Source organism: Oxyura jamaicensis, chromosome 1 (genome assembly GCF_011077185.1).
Source record: "Oxyura jamaicensis isolate SHBP4307 breed ruddy duck chromosome 1, BPBGC_Ojam_1.0, whole genome shotgun sequence".
Lineage (NCBI taxonomy): Eukaryota > Metazoa > Chordata > Aves > Anseriformes > Anatidae > Oxyura > Oxyura jamaicensis.
In genome coordinates, this window is record NC_048893.1 from 149,518,828 (window position 1) to 149,532,238 (window position 13,411).

The 13,411-nt window shown below is 38.0% G+C and overlaps 1 protein-coding gene across 12 annotated transcripts in view; it reads left to right on the forward strand.

The window, feature by feature from the left end:
- The window catches only part of DOCK9 (dedicator of cytokinesis 9), a 129,823-nt gene that overhangs the window by 13,442 nt on the left and 102,970 nt on the right, over positions 1-13,411 (forward strand). For 4 of the 12 annotated variants that reach the window (XM_035318845.1, XM_035318792.1, XM_035318800.1 and 1 more), the window contains exon 1: positions 2,572-3,190. The exons of 4 other annotated variants lie outside the window; for them this stretch is intronic. In XM_035318845.1, coding sequence (XP_035174736.1) covers positions 3,029-3,190 — 162 coding nt within the window. In that variant the 5' untranslated portion in view covers positions 2,572-3,028. Of the gene's footprint in view, positions 1-2,565; positions 3,191-13,411 lie in introns of those variants that run through there. 4 more of the 12 variants (XM_035318866.1, XM_035318877.1, XM_035318824.1 and 1 more) reach the window with 2 other exon arrangements.

Sequence of the window (13,411 nt, forward strand, 5' to 3'; positions counted from 1 at the left end):
GATGTCAGGAATCTCACAATGCAGTCAGGACAGTTTCGGTATACTATATAGCGAGGAGAAGCCATGCAATATGGCTTAGGGGTGTAGTATTTGCAATATATGCTAAATTAAATAATTCTTTAGAAATTTGCATGCAGACCTTTCTTCACAAGCAAAGAGAAATAGCATTAGCAGTGTCTCCTGTCAACAACCTTCCTTTCTTCCTGTCCACCCCACCTGAGGGAAAAAGACCCTTTCATAATCCAGGCTCAGCTACAGATCATATGAGCAGCAAGCTAGACATTGCAAACTGTCTTGTCTTGTTTTTTGTTCTTTTTTTTTTTTTTTTTTTTCCAGTTACTGGATAAGATTTTTACCTACCTTAAGGTTGCCCTTTAGCTCTCTTCAGTTGGTAGAGAAGCTTCTATCAGACCTTTATGAAAACTTTTCCAGCCTCCCATTTCACTTTGAGATGTAATTCCATAGTGGACAGTATTACTGTTGTCACATTTCTGTCTGGATGTTCGCTGCTTTTTGTGCTCAGTACAATTGCAGGAATTTCCTTAGTAAAGCTGGAAGCCTTCACTTTGCACCAAATTAATGTCTTAAGAAAAAGTCAGCTTGTTGGCAGTCTGCTTTATGTTAAATACTATTCAGGCTTCTCACGGTATTAATATTTAAGCACATGGTCAAACTCCTCCTTCCTTTGGATTCTTCTCAGCCTTCATGACCCCATATTTATCTCCTTTTCAAGCTCAATTTGGAAACCTTTTAATTGCTTGTCATTGTTACTACCACTGTATTGATTCAAGTTTCAGTTGTCTTTCCTAAAATAACTATAGGAACATGATGCTAAATTTATTCAAGATGTAGTCAAAATTAAATTTGCTCTTAATCAGTTTTGAATTAGAACACCTCCCGAGACCTGAATTATTCTATGATTCTATCATCTGTTTATCTTTCCAAATGAAATCTTTTTGTCTTCCTGTTTTTCCACATCCTACCTGGTGCTTTAAAAGTGAGGTCATTTTCTAGGTATTTGGAGGAACTACCTAATGCATGGTAAATTGTTGTAAACAGACTTTTCTCATGCTCTCTTAAGGTACAAGCTGTTCTTTCTACCGTTTCTACCATTTCTACCCTCTCAACAGTGCTTTCTTACAGTTATCTGTCAACTTCCAATACCACATTTGGATTCTAAATTTTGTCAGGTCTCTGTAATCCTACATTTCAGATGGAACGAAATGTGCTCCCGCAGTAGAAACAGTTAGCTTCACAGAAGGCACTCCCAGAAATACCCTGGTAATTCCCACGACTCTTTTCTCCCACGTTTGCAAGCAGGTCTTTGTCCAAGCGTAATGAATGGAGCCCGGCAGGTACAGAGACAGAAGAAGGTACAGGGACATCACTATGCAAGGTTCTTGCTTACATATGAAGTATCATTGTCTTCAAAGTAAAATTTAAGCTATTTCTTATTAACAAAACTGCCTTAACATGGCTTGCATTTCTTACAATGTGTGGAACATGCTGACTGCTGCCCTTGAGAATATATGGGACTGGAAGGAACTACTTGGATCACCGTCAAGTATTGATTTTTTTCCCCCTTTTTAATCAATGTGTCTTCATATTATTTTACTGTATTTAACTTAGAAATATAATACTGAGATGCGTTAGCTAGCCAAATGTTAAGGAAAAGTGCTAATAAATCTTGCATATTTTTTCTGAATCACTCATTATGGCATACAAGCATCTCCTCAAGTTAATTTGTATGGGGGAAAATCTGTATCATTTATCTCTCTCCCCACTCCTGCATTCATGCTTCCCTTAAAACCTCTTAATTAAAAGGGCTTTACCTGCATTGCAACAGATTTGAGATTCTAAATTCATCGTTCCATCCAGTTTTACAATTTAAGTAAATACGTCTTAGTGCTTTCTGTGGTGGATCAGTTTAGCAGAAATAATAAAGCTAATCTGTGATCTCTGTCAGTGATTGATATTGTCATGTTTGGGACAATTAGTTTTTTACAAATCCTTTGCCTTTAAATAGAGTTACTTCTACAAAAGAAGATAAAAAGCAATCCAAAAAACCCCACACTTTCTCAGTGTCAGTTACAGATATTCACATACTTGTGTGACAGATACCAGTACCGTAGATCGTAGTATCCTGTAGCAATAAAATCGATCAATATGGATGTGATTCACTGTACAACTAGGTAATGTATGGGGGAGGGGGGGGGAAGCTTTTTTTTTTTTTTTAAAGGAGTAGATAAAGTCAGTTCTTGAACTCATTTTTTCAAGTGGTTACTTTTGTCTGTAAGGGAGAAGGGAAGAAGTAAAAGCAGTTGTTAGCTTCCAGCTCCCTTGTGGCTTGTCTGAACTGATAACAGCATGCTGATAACATAAACAGTTGATTGAAGTAGATTTATGTAACGTGTTGTTTTTTTCCATAGCAGCAGTAATTTAATAAATTTTCCCTCGTTTTGAGCTGTTGCTTTTGATTTTTTTGTTTTTAAGCACGAAAAAGCACATATAGGTCAAGCAAAGAAATGTTTGCTAGTACGAACTCTGTGCTAGGCATTCTGGGAGAGTGCTTTCTTGCAGCAGATGAGGATTCTTTGTGGCTGGCAGCAGAAACTGCAGCAGTATCTTTGCAGTTTCCTTTCATCTTCGATTATGTTCTGAGGATCTTTGAAACACAGGAGCTGTTTCCCAGACCCTCTGGACTATCTTTTCATCTCTCTTGTGGAGTACAGCACATGCTGAAAGCCTCTTATCTTCTACAGCTGAGGTATCCCTCGCTTTTCATCACCCTCTGATTTTTGTCTTCTGCGGCTGGATTTTTGGCAGTGTTTGGCTTAAGCAAATAGGATTACATTTCAGTAGCTGATGGTTTCTAGTTGAGGAACATACTAAATGTCGGACGTAATGAAGACTGTACAAAGAAATATTTCTGTGAAGCACAGGAAAATTATTCGAGCCGAGCAAGGGAAGAAGACATTCTGCAAATGCAATCAGGGCTGCTAGAAATGCAAAATTCAACAGATTTGGAATGGGTTGCACTACAAGCGTGGTTCTCTTTAAAGGCATCCGGACAGTTTTTGAGAGAAACTGTGGCTATATTTGCAAACTGCAAGGGGAAAACAATGCCCTTGAATATACAGCATTCAGCTTGCCGAATGAAGATTCAGGAATATTGGTTCATTCATCCCTGGTAAATATAAACTTGTTTCATTAATATTTTTATTGGCTAATTAAAATCTAAACCAAAATCAGGATAGCTTGTTTATTTAATATCTACTGTGTGTGGACTAGATATGCCTTGCCTTGCTACTGTAGCGTGTTAGTGTATGTATGTGACATGTAATACACATGCATGGAGCTGTAATGTCAGAGCTTAGGCTTCGTAGTTATTATATCACTTAGATTTGTATTAATAGCTCTAAAGGATTTGCACTCCATAAACAAGCTTGTTACAGAAGGTTGTCTGCTGTTAGATCTCTTTAACGTGCTCTTGGAATGCATTTGGCACTTCAAATGAAGTACAGATGATTACGTTATTTAGCAAAACTGTAACCCAGGATTTAAGATTTATTTTTTCAGATGGATTTGAATACTTTTTTTTTTCTTCTGGAAAGTATTCTGATTCCATTTGAATTACCAAATTGAGCATTACAAGAGCATTCTAGAAGGAAAAAAATGGTTAAAGCAAGCAGTAACTGTTTCCTGAAGCTGCTCTGCTCTCAGAGGCTTTTTTAGGTGCTGCCTGACGCAAAGAAAACAGGCTTTAAAGTGAGCCTGTCTTCTTGTACCCCCCAGGTTAATGATGCATGTGTGCGTCATGTATTGCATTTAGGCTTGAGGGGGTGGAAATGCAATAGCTAATGTGCACCACTTGCTTCAGAACTGGGAGAATTAAAGATGTAAATATTTATATTAAATAATTTGGGGTTACTTGTTAGTTGCTTTGTCATCGATGAGATAGTTGGAACAAGAGGGGTGTGGTACACTGAAATATCTGGACAGATTTTGGCAAGGGTGTAGTGCCTGCTGGCATACCCCTGCTGTGCAATTGCAGTTATGGAAAAGGAAAGCCATTAGGAATTTCACAAAGCTCTGTTGCCTTTATGCCGGGCAGGTCTTTTCTTGTTGAACACAAATATGAGGAAAACATGTGGATGTAGATATTTGTGTGTCTACATGCACTAGGAAATTTGCAGGAAAGAATACATGTATATAATACATACATGTGTAGATATATGCATGTATATATACATACAGTAATTACTAAGTTTCCAGGAAAGCATCTGAACTTACAGCATGCATGTTACGTTTTATGGTAGTATTGCATTTTATAAATTCTTAATATTGGTTGCTATTAAAAGTAAAATGGCTTCCTCTAGGTATTAGAAACCTTTTTACACTGTGAAACACTTTAAAGTCAGCCTCATACAGATGCTTGTTAGACTTCTGTAAACTCTGGACCCTGAATACTTTTAATAACTTCTACAGTCCTTTGATTTTAAGACCCAGAGTCTTTACTGGCCTTACATTATACAAATAGATGAGGGAATAGAGAAATATTATATATATATATATATATATATATATATATATTATTGTAACTTAGAGGTTGGAGTGAAAATTATTTGAATTATATAACTTCATCTTTGTTTCATGTGGTATTTTTCCAGGAATAATTCTTTTTTAATTTAGGTCTACAGAATAGGATTGCAAACTGGCAAGATCAAGCACAAAATATATTTAGACTTCCATCTGCAACTCAAGTTCCAGATCTGTCGATTTGGCTTTTTTTCTACTCTAGAAATTCTAAATGCTTTTGAATAACAATACTGTATATCTATTTATTTATATTTTCCTGTATGGCTTTGTCACCTTAGTTTAAATGAAAGTAGTAGATCAAGATATTTTTCTTCCTGGAATAAATACTTGAAGGCTAGTACTGAAAATCATTACAATAGAGGGGGGTCAGAATGACTTTTTGCTCATTTTAGTGAACTACTGTAGTCTATAAGGGCAAAAATTAGAGCTTGCAAGAGAAAAACTGTCACTTCATTGACAGGTCACCAGCTGGCGCTGGCTGTGGCTTCTGGGGACTTTGAGGCTGGTGAACAGTTGCTACTAATCTACCCCTTAAGGGTGGAAAGCAGGATTCTCTGAAGTGGGGGAAGGATACTGAAATCTTGGCATTACTGACAAGTTATTTTATGCTCATAAGCTCTAAAAGGTTTTTTTTTTTTTTTTTTGGCTTGGTTGTTTTTTCTTTTTCCTGCTGTTTGCTATTAAAAGCTAATTTGGCCAGTTCTTCCTCCTCTAAAGAGTGGTTTTCAGGAATAGAAATGGCCTCACTTCTCGCTAAGAAGCCATGCAAGGAGGTGAAGACTACAGGAATCCTCCTCCTCAAAGAGAACTTGGATGCCCAAGACAAAAAGAGAGCGGCAATGCACATCACCTTCCTGGCTTTTCCTTTATTTTGGTTGTTGCGACAGATGCGTGTGTGGGTGTATTGCTTCACCTATCTGTTGTTTGTCTGTGCTGTAGCATGTCTTCTAGCTGCAGTTTCTTAACTCTGCCTCTTTGGCTGCTATCTGAGGTATTTGGCTATTTTGGATCAAATATCTCCTGATTCACAGCTGTTGTCAAAACACCAGTGAATTTCAGGGAGTTCTTTAATAGAAGAACACATTTATTCTTCTGCAAAACCAGTGTTGAAAACCTGTGAAAATTTCCTGTGAACAGAAAGCACTCAGGAAGTATTTCTCCCTGGAGGAAAAAACTCCTGTTCCGCGAACAAATAAGGAGGCAACGGTAGTTGACTCAGCATGCACTGTATGGTTTTGTTTTTCCTATTTAACCTGTAATCAAGAGGTCACGAGGCTATATCTGAACTCTTATTAAATTTAATTAAAGTTTTCTCTTAGGCATGTCTGCTCTTTTGATTGCTTGAAGGGAAATCAAAGATAAAATGAAGGCTGGGTGAGAATGTCCTTCTCAGGAATATAATTCACTTCTATCCATTTGATGTTATTCAAACCTACAATGTAAATACTGTATCTTTGGTATAGGAATGTTTTTAGCTCGTTATTATCTTTTTCTATCTCTTTATGTTGTTCTGTAACACAGGGTTTACAGATTTCTTAGGGTCTCCAGGTTCACTTGGGGATAAATCAATATTTCAATGGAAGATTTAGTTTGAGGTGTTGTTAAAGTTGCATCAAAATTAGTAGAAATATGTTTTTCTCAGATGTCCTCCTGGGGTATATTCGTTCGTAAATACTGAGAAAACATTCTAATTTTGCTTACTTTCTCAGTGAGATGAGGGATATAAGACTTACAAGGAGCAGCTGAGGGAGCTGGGTTTTTTTCTTCTGGAGGAGGCTGAGGGGAGACTTCATCACTCTCCACAACTACCCAAAAGGAGGTTGTCGGTCTTTTCTCAGGTGACAAGTGCTAGAACACAAGGAAAGGGCCTCAGATTGCACTGGGGAGGTTTAGATCGGATATTTGGAAGAATTTCTTCTCAGGGTGGTCAGCATTGGTATGGGCTGTCTGGAGAGATGGAGGAGTCCCCATCCCTGGAGGTATTTAAGAGATGTGGGGATGTGGCAATAAGGGACGTACTTCAGTGATGGTATGCAGTAGGTCAGGTTGATGGTTGGACTTGGTGATCTGGAAGGTCTTTTCCAACCTAAATGTTTCTATGGTAAGCAATTTAAAAATAAAAATATAAAGAAACACCTACAAAAACAAGATGTGTGATTCTGTACAGTTTCAAAATACTAGTTTGTATGGTCGAAGTAACTTAGTTTGGATTTTCCTATTTTTTAAATTTCTGTTCTCAGCTTGATATTACATGTTATTTCTGTTGTGTTACAGTATTTTCAGGTTAGACATTTTTCTCATGACCTTTATTCTTATATTCAGATGGAATTGTATTTATGATTATAGTATAACCAACAAATACCTAGGAGCAAAATGTTACTGTATTGTTTGGGACCTGAACAGCTGTTGCACATGGTGGATGAAGATGGAAAATGAGCAAGGGAGAACAGTGGCGTGGTGACAAGAAAACCAAAAAGATTTAAAAATTCAGCAACTTATTAGCAAAACTCCAACTTCTTCAGTGCTTAAAGAGGCTAGTTGACTGTATTAGCAGTGCTGGTGGAGGAGATATCAACTGGATGGAATCGATTCTGAAGACAGACAGACTGAGCTGAAGAAGTGACTTTTCTATATATTTATCTGAAAAGCTAAAAAAAAATAAGATCAACTTTTTTTCTTTTTACTTGTTTTCTGCTTGGTTCACTCTTTATTTCTCACTCAAGTCAGCTGTTTCATTAAACATTATAAAATTGTAGTTAGTTAGCTCTATTTTAGGTAGTTTAGTAACTGGTGTGTGTAAGATGTAGCCTAATAATGTCATATATGTCACTTTTTTTTTACAGTACCATGTGGAAAATGTCCTTAATTTGAATAACTGATAATTCATTTGTGCTTACAAAATTTTCAAGAAGCGCAGAGCATTTTGAAATAGTGTGAATCCAACTTTTAATAGGATAGATTTAGGTATCTGCTGGAAACAGAACTACCAACCTCGTGTTTTAGTAACTGCAGTTTCTTGGTCCATGTAACCTGTTGACTTTACATCAATGTCACTATTAGCATTACTGAATCTTTGTGTGACTGCTCTTTCTGTGCTACTCGTGAGTCGTGCTTTTTAATAAACTGGGACATCTTTGAGATATAACGAAGTCTGCATAGTAGAAGATTGATTAATGACAGCAAAGAGCTGTATCATTCTGGAAACGACTCCACAGTAGACAGTTGCAAATATTTTGATTTCAGAATAATATTAAATAAATTTGTTTTAAAAAAAACACAACTTTTTTTTCTCAATTTAATGTATGATGTCCTTAAAGTAAACCTTGAAAAATTAATATCAACTTCTTTATTTAAAGTAGAAAAGTTCAGTAGAAATGAAGTAGAAATTTAGAAAGGGGAAGGTTCTAGGAAGTCAGACTGCTGAGTAAGTGCAATATTTTTTTAATGTGCTTAAACAGTTCATGCAGCAATTCTCTAATGGGTGGGCAGGTAAGTTGTGTGGCTTACTCTTAGGTCACTCTCATAACTTGCTTAAACTTGCAACTCTATGAAAAGTGGCTTTTATCCATCAGCAACCAGAGCATTAGATCTCATTAAACCTCTTTAATACAGAAGAGGCAGGCATGTCCAAGTACAGTATCCAATTGTTCCATAGCTCTTCTTGTGTCTCTTGTATGAGAGCATTTTCAAACTCCTTTGATTTTTCTGCTTTGGGTAATAAAAGCCTGGAATCTACAAGCCAACTGACTGTTGACTATTAGTTTTGGCCAAATCTCCTGATGTTTCTTGTAGAATTTTTGTTTTTAACTTTTCTTTAGATTTACCATTTTGAAGAATAGTTGAATGCCCATCTCTAGTATCCTTCTACCCTCTCAACAAGGGAAATGGGAGCACAGATTGACCAAGCACATAATTCCTGGAACAAATTAACGTCTTTCAGTTTTTAGGCAAACCAACGTCTGCTTTTACTGCTGCACAAGTGCGTAGGTGAATTAGCAATTGTCTCAAGGATCAAGTGACTCCTGGAAAAAGCCTTTGTAAGATTGATGCTATGCAGTGGGGCGACCGCTCCATACCTTGGGCTTGCTTGGCACAGAGCCTCTTCTGTTCAAGAGATGTTTTGACTTGAGGCTTTGACTCTCTAATGTCTTTGGTTTAGTGTCTGTGCTGTCCCATTTGTTTCTGATAATTGCAAGCTACTGTCCAGTTAGGAAAAGAGCCATCTTTGGTCAAATACTGTTCTCACTGTCAGCCTGCTTGTACATGTCTTGTTTATACAGAGATATTTCAAAGCATTAAGTTAAATCCCATAGCAGTGTTGCAGTTTTAACCTTGAAGTCTCCTATCCTGCCTAAATTTTACCTTTTTTTTTTTTTTTTTTCCTCTTCTTCTTTCTTGTGGGGCCACAAGGAACAGTCAGTTTTTCCCTGAAAACAGGATTTCTACTTAGATGGCATGAAGTAAATCAGTCACCAGTGAGTCAGGCAAGTGCACCTGAAGTTGATGCTTCATAGATTACAGTATGCAGAAGTACGACACGAACAAGACTTTTAATCATTGCAGTCTACTTATGATAGAGACATTCTCTTTGTGGTACCTCAGTATCTTTATCCTGGCTAGGCTACTTGAATCTCTCCTTCAAATAATATTTTGAGAGTAATGTTAACTCTAATCTTAATCTTGAGATTTATGTAATTCATTTTGATAGAGAGATGCCTCTCCAAAGAGGGATTAGAAGAATTGTGATTCTACCTATTCTGGAATGTGCTTCATTCTTGCTTTATTAAATGTGACTTAACCATGGGAAGTCAGTGAAAGGGGAATTTTAGTTAGATGTTGACTACATGAAAAGTCGTATAGTATCTAGCACACTCGTATCTTACAGAATGTGAAAAATAGAACACGAAGTATAGAATGTGAAGGTCAAAGGCAGCCTTGGCTGCATGAAATGGTGGGGTACAAGATCCTTAGGGCAGCAAGGAGTGTGCAGAGCAAGCTCACCAGTCTGGATTTCAGGAGAGCAGACTTTAGTCCATTCATTGATCTGCTTGGTAGAGTACTGTGGGATAAAGCCCTGGAGGGAAGAGGGCTCAAGAAGGCCAGTTAATTCAGTGATCACCTTTCAAACTCAGGAGCAATGCATCCCAGCAGAGGAAGTCCCTGAGCAGCTAGGGATCAGGTTAGGAAAACTAAAGCCACGGTGTAACTGAATCTGGCCAGGGATGTTGGGAGCAACAAGAAAGGCTTCTGTAAGTAGGTTGGTGATAAAAAGAAGACTAGGGGAAATGTTGTCCCTCTGCTGAAGGAAAGGGGAGACCTGGTTACCTGGAATATGGAGAAAGGTGAGGTTCTTCTGCAAAGAACTTCTTTTCCTTAGCCTTCACCAGCAAGAGCTATAGCTGCATAGCTCAAGCCCCAGAAGGCAAAGGCAGGGACTGGGAGAATGAAGACCTCCTACTTGTAGGAGAGCATCTGATTTGAGATCACCTAAGGAACCTGGAGGTGCGGAAGTCCATGGGACCTAATGAGATGTATCTGAGGGTCCTGAGGGAACTGGCGGATGCAGTTGCTAAGCCACTGTCCACGATATTTGAGATGTCGTAGCAGCCCCGTGGAGTTCCTGCTGACTGGAAGAGAGGAAACGTAGTCCCCATTTTTTAAAAGAGAGAAAAAGGAGACCTGGGGAAATATAGGTTGGTCAGTCTCACCTCTGTGCCTGGCAAGCTTACAGAGCAGATCCTCTGGAAACTGCTAAGGCACATGGACAATAAGGAGGTGATTGGTGGCAGCTAACGTGGCCTCCCTTGACCTGCTGGCGCACTTCTTTGATGCAGCCCAGGACATGGCTTTCTGGGCTGCAAGCGCATGTTCCCTGCTTATGCTCTTTTTTTTTTGTTCACCAGTACCTGCAAGTCCTTCCCCTCTGGGCTGCTCTCAATCCACTCATCCCACAGCCTGGATTCATGTGCTCATGAATTCATGGGATTGCTCCGGCCCAGGTGCAGGATCTTCCACGTGGCCTTGACCTTCATGAAGTTGGAACTAGATGATCATTAAGGTCCTTTCCAACCCATGCCATTCTGTTATTCTCTTTACTCAGAAGGAATGAATCTTCTGTTTTTTTTTTTTTTTTGTGACCTTTTCTAGTTCATCTGAATGTAATGTGCTCAGCAAGGAACTGCCAGGTGAACTGTGTGCTGTATTCCGTTTGCTATCAGCTGGCTAAGCCGTTCTCTTGAACTTTTGAATATATTTTCCCTGGGCAAGCGCCTCTCTGTTGGTCACTTAAGAAACTTGGCAGCTTTCAGATACATATAGCTGCAAGACTGAATTCCACTGACATATGAAATGTTATGCCTTTAATACAGCTGCAAGGCAGGATGCCAAGTGTGGGAGAGCAGTGCTAGAGTATCTCTTACTGATACAGATGAGTGCTAGAGGTATTGGCTTTTATTAGTGCTTGTCATTCTGCTTAAGTGGGTCCATATTTTCATATGAACGAATGTCTTGAAAAAACACAAAAAAACTGTAGGAAAACAAAGCATAAAATCCCTCTAGCAGCCCATCCTTCCTTCCCATTTTTGAAAGTTGCCTTTTAAGAGATGCTGTAAGCTGCAGGGGAATTTGAAGTGCTCTAAAGGGGTAGAGGGCACATAAGGAGTTCTAGTAAATGATGTTGTCAAATTCTTCTATTTTCACGTGTACAGGATATCCAAAGTAAAGCTAAAGCAGGATTATTCCTTCCCCTTTTCCCCTTGGCCTTCTGTTGCTACAAGTTAAGCAACAGTTCATTCCCTAGAACAGGTAACAGAGACAAGTTTGATGTTTGGTAGGTATAGTGAGTGCTGATACTGGCCACTCGACAGAGATAATTAGAATTGGAATTAGGTCCCTTCCAAATGGACTGTTCCACGTTGAGCTTAGTCATCTTGATGCAGGCTATACATGGGACTTGGAGCAAAAGAGGTACTCAGTTTTTACTCCTTTCTTCCACCCAAGTTCAGAGGAAATTCCAATGTGCTGCCCATTTTCTTCATTGCTGACTCTTCATTTTGTGGTATTGTATGTTAGGAAGTGAGCTCTTGGTGGGAAAAGTGATTGAAGGAATAAGAAGGTGTATGTGGGGACTTGTCTTTTGAGCAGCAAGTTTGCTGGATGGAACACTGAGATATGCTGGGAATACTGAGAACTCTTTCACCCATGTAATTTTGTAAGTACATAGGTAATTCCTCAAGGGAATGTGAGGCAAGAAGGGAGCCAAATATTTGGCAAATTGAAGTAATATGCAAAGTACTGTTTATTAAAGGTACCATGAAAAGTTCTTCAAGCCACTATGATTTTAAAAAGATGAAATGTATAGTTTCTGTAATGATCTGAGTTATTCTTCAAGAATGTCTCCACTTAGCTAGTAATTTCCTGCAATTTTGGGAGTCATGTTGGAAATGCAGATAAATAAGTTTTACACAGCAACTGTTTTTTTTTTTTTTTTTGCACTTAAGTTGTTTTCCTGGAATCTGTTGATCCTTACGTAGGTAACTGTCTCATAAAAAGGAGTTATCTTATTTCGTGAATTGCAGTTACATGATTTAAACTACAGGTCATGTAGTGGGGTGATGAATTTTGTGTCTGAAAATCCTGTTTTTAGTCTTTTACTTTTTAAATCATAAGATGGTTTGGGCAATTTTTTTTGAGACAACTCTATTATAATGTAATCTTCTTTTGACTGTGTTGGCTAGGTAAGCAGTATCTCATCTTTATGGCTTGGTTTTTCTGTTTTTTTTTTTTTTTTTTTTTTTTGTGTGTGTGTGTGGAATAAATCATTGAGGTAATCACGAAGTCCTCAGGAGGAAGTAAGTGTTGGAAACACACATCTATTTTAGCAATTATGGTCTGTTTCATGCAGGATGTAGCTCTGTAGGTACTGCTTTGTACTTGAATGTGTTAAGTAAAACAACCTCCTCTGATAGCGTATGTGTTAGTGAAATACAGGCTAGAGATTACATCAACCATTTGGTAGAAAAAATAACTTTATCTTTAAACTGATGTTATAAAAATATTGGCCTTCTGGCTTTCTTCTTGTCTTTCCTCCTATTTTAAGAATAGGAAGAATGATGGGCAAAGAAAATCATGCTTAAACTGAATTAAAGTAATTCAGATCCATTCTAGAGGTGTACCTGAACAAGACAAAACAATTGTTGCAGTTCAAAAGTAGAAGTCTTTCCTAAATCAACCAGAAGAGAAACTACTTAAAGTGTATGATATTTTTAACTCTTTCTTAGGGAGTGTTTGCAAGCGCTATGTGCACAATGAGGCTGTGCATTGCTGGTTTCAGTTAAGTATAATTGCAGCCCATCTCAATGAAACAAATTCCTGTTTGGCAGCTGCATCCTCAAGTAATGGTATAATTTAGTCTAAGCTGTTGTGCACTTCCGTTTTCTGAAAACAAAAGGAGCTGGTGCAAAATAAAAGCTAAGTGTAGCTGAATGTTCTTGAACTATTGTCTACCTTGACTTACACAGGAAGATCTGTTTTTGTAAATTTGACCAAACTGCTAGTTTCCTTCTCTTAACTCTTAATGAAGCTTCATAAAGTGTTGTTTTCTAGAGCATCTACATGTTAGAAAGGCTGTTTGAAAAGTAAACTCATTGTTTTTCCTAGAGAGAAAGACAGGAGCACAGTAAGTCATTATTATCTTGATTATGAGTAAGTTAATTTTATTGTTTCTTTCTCTTTGCTCATTGGAAATGGACTAGCATAGTGGATGGGATGGGAAAACTATTGGTCAGATTCAGTTTCGCAATTGCAATAAGCC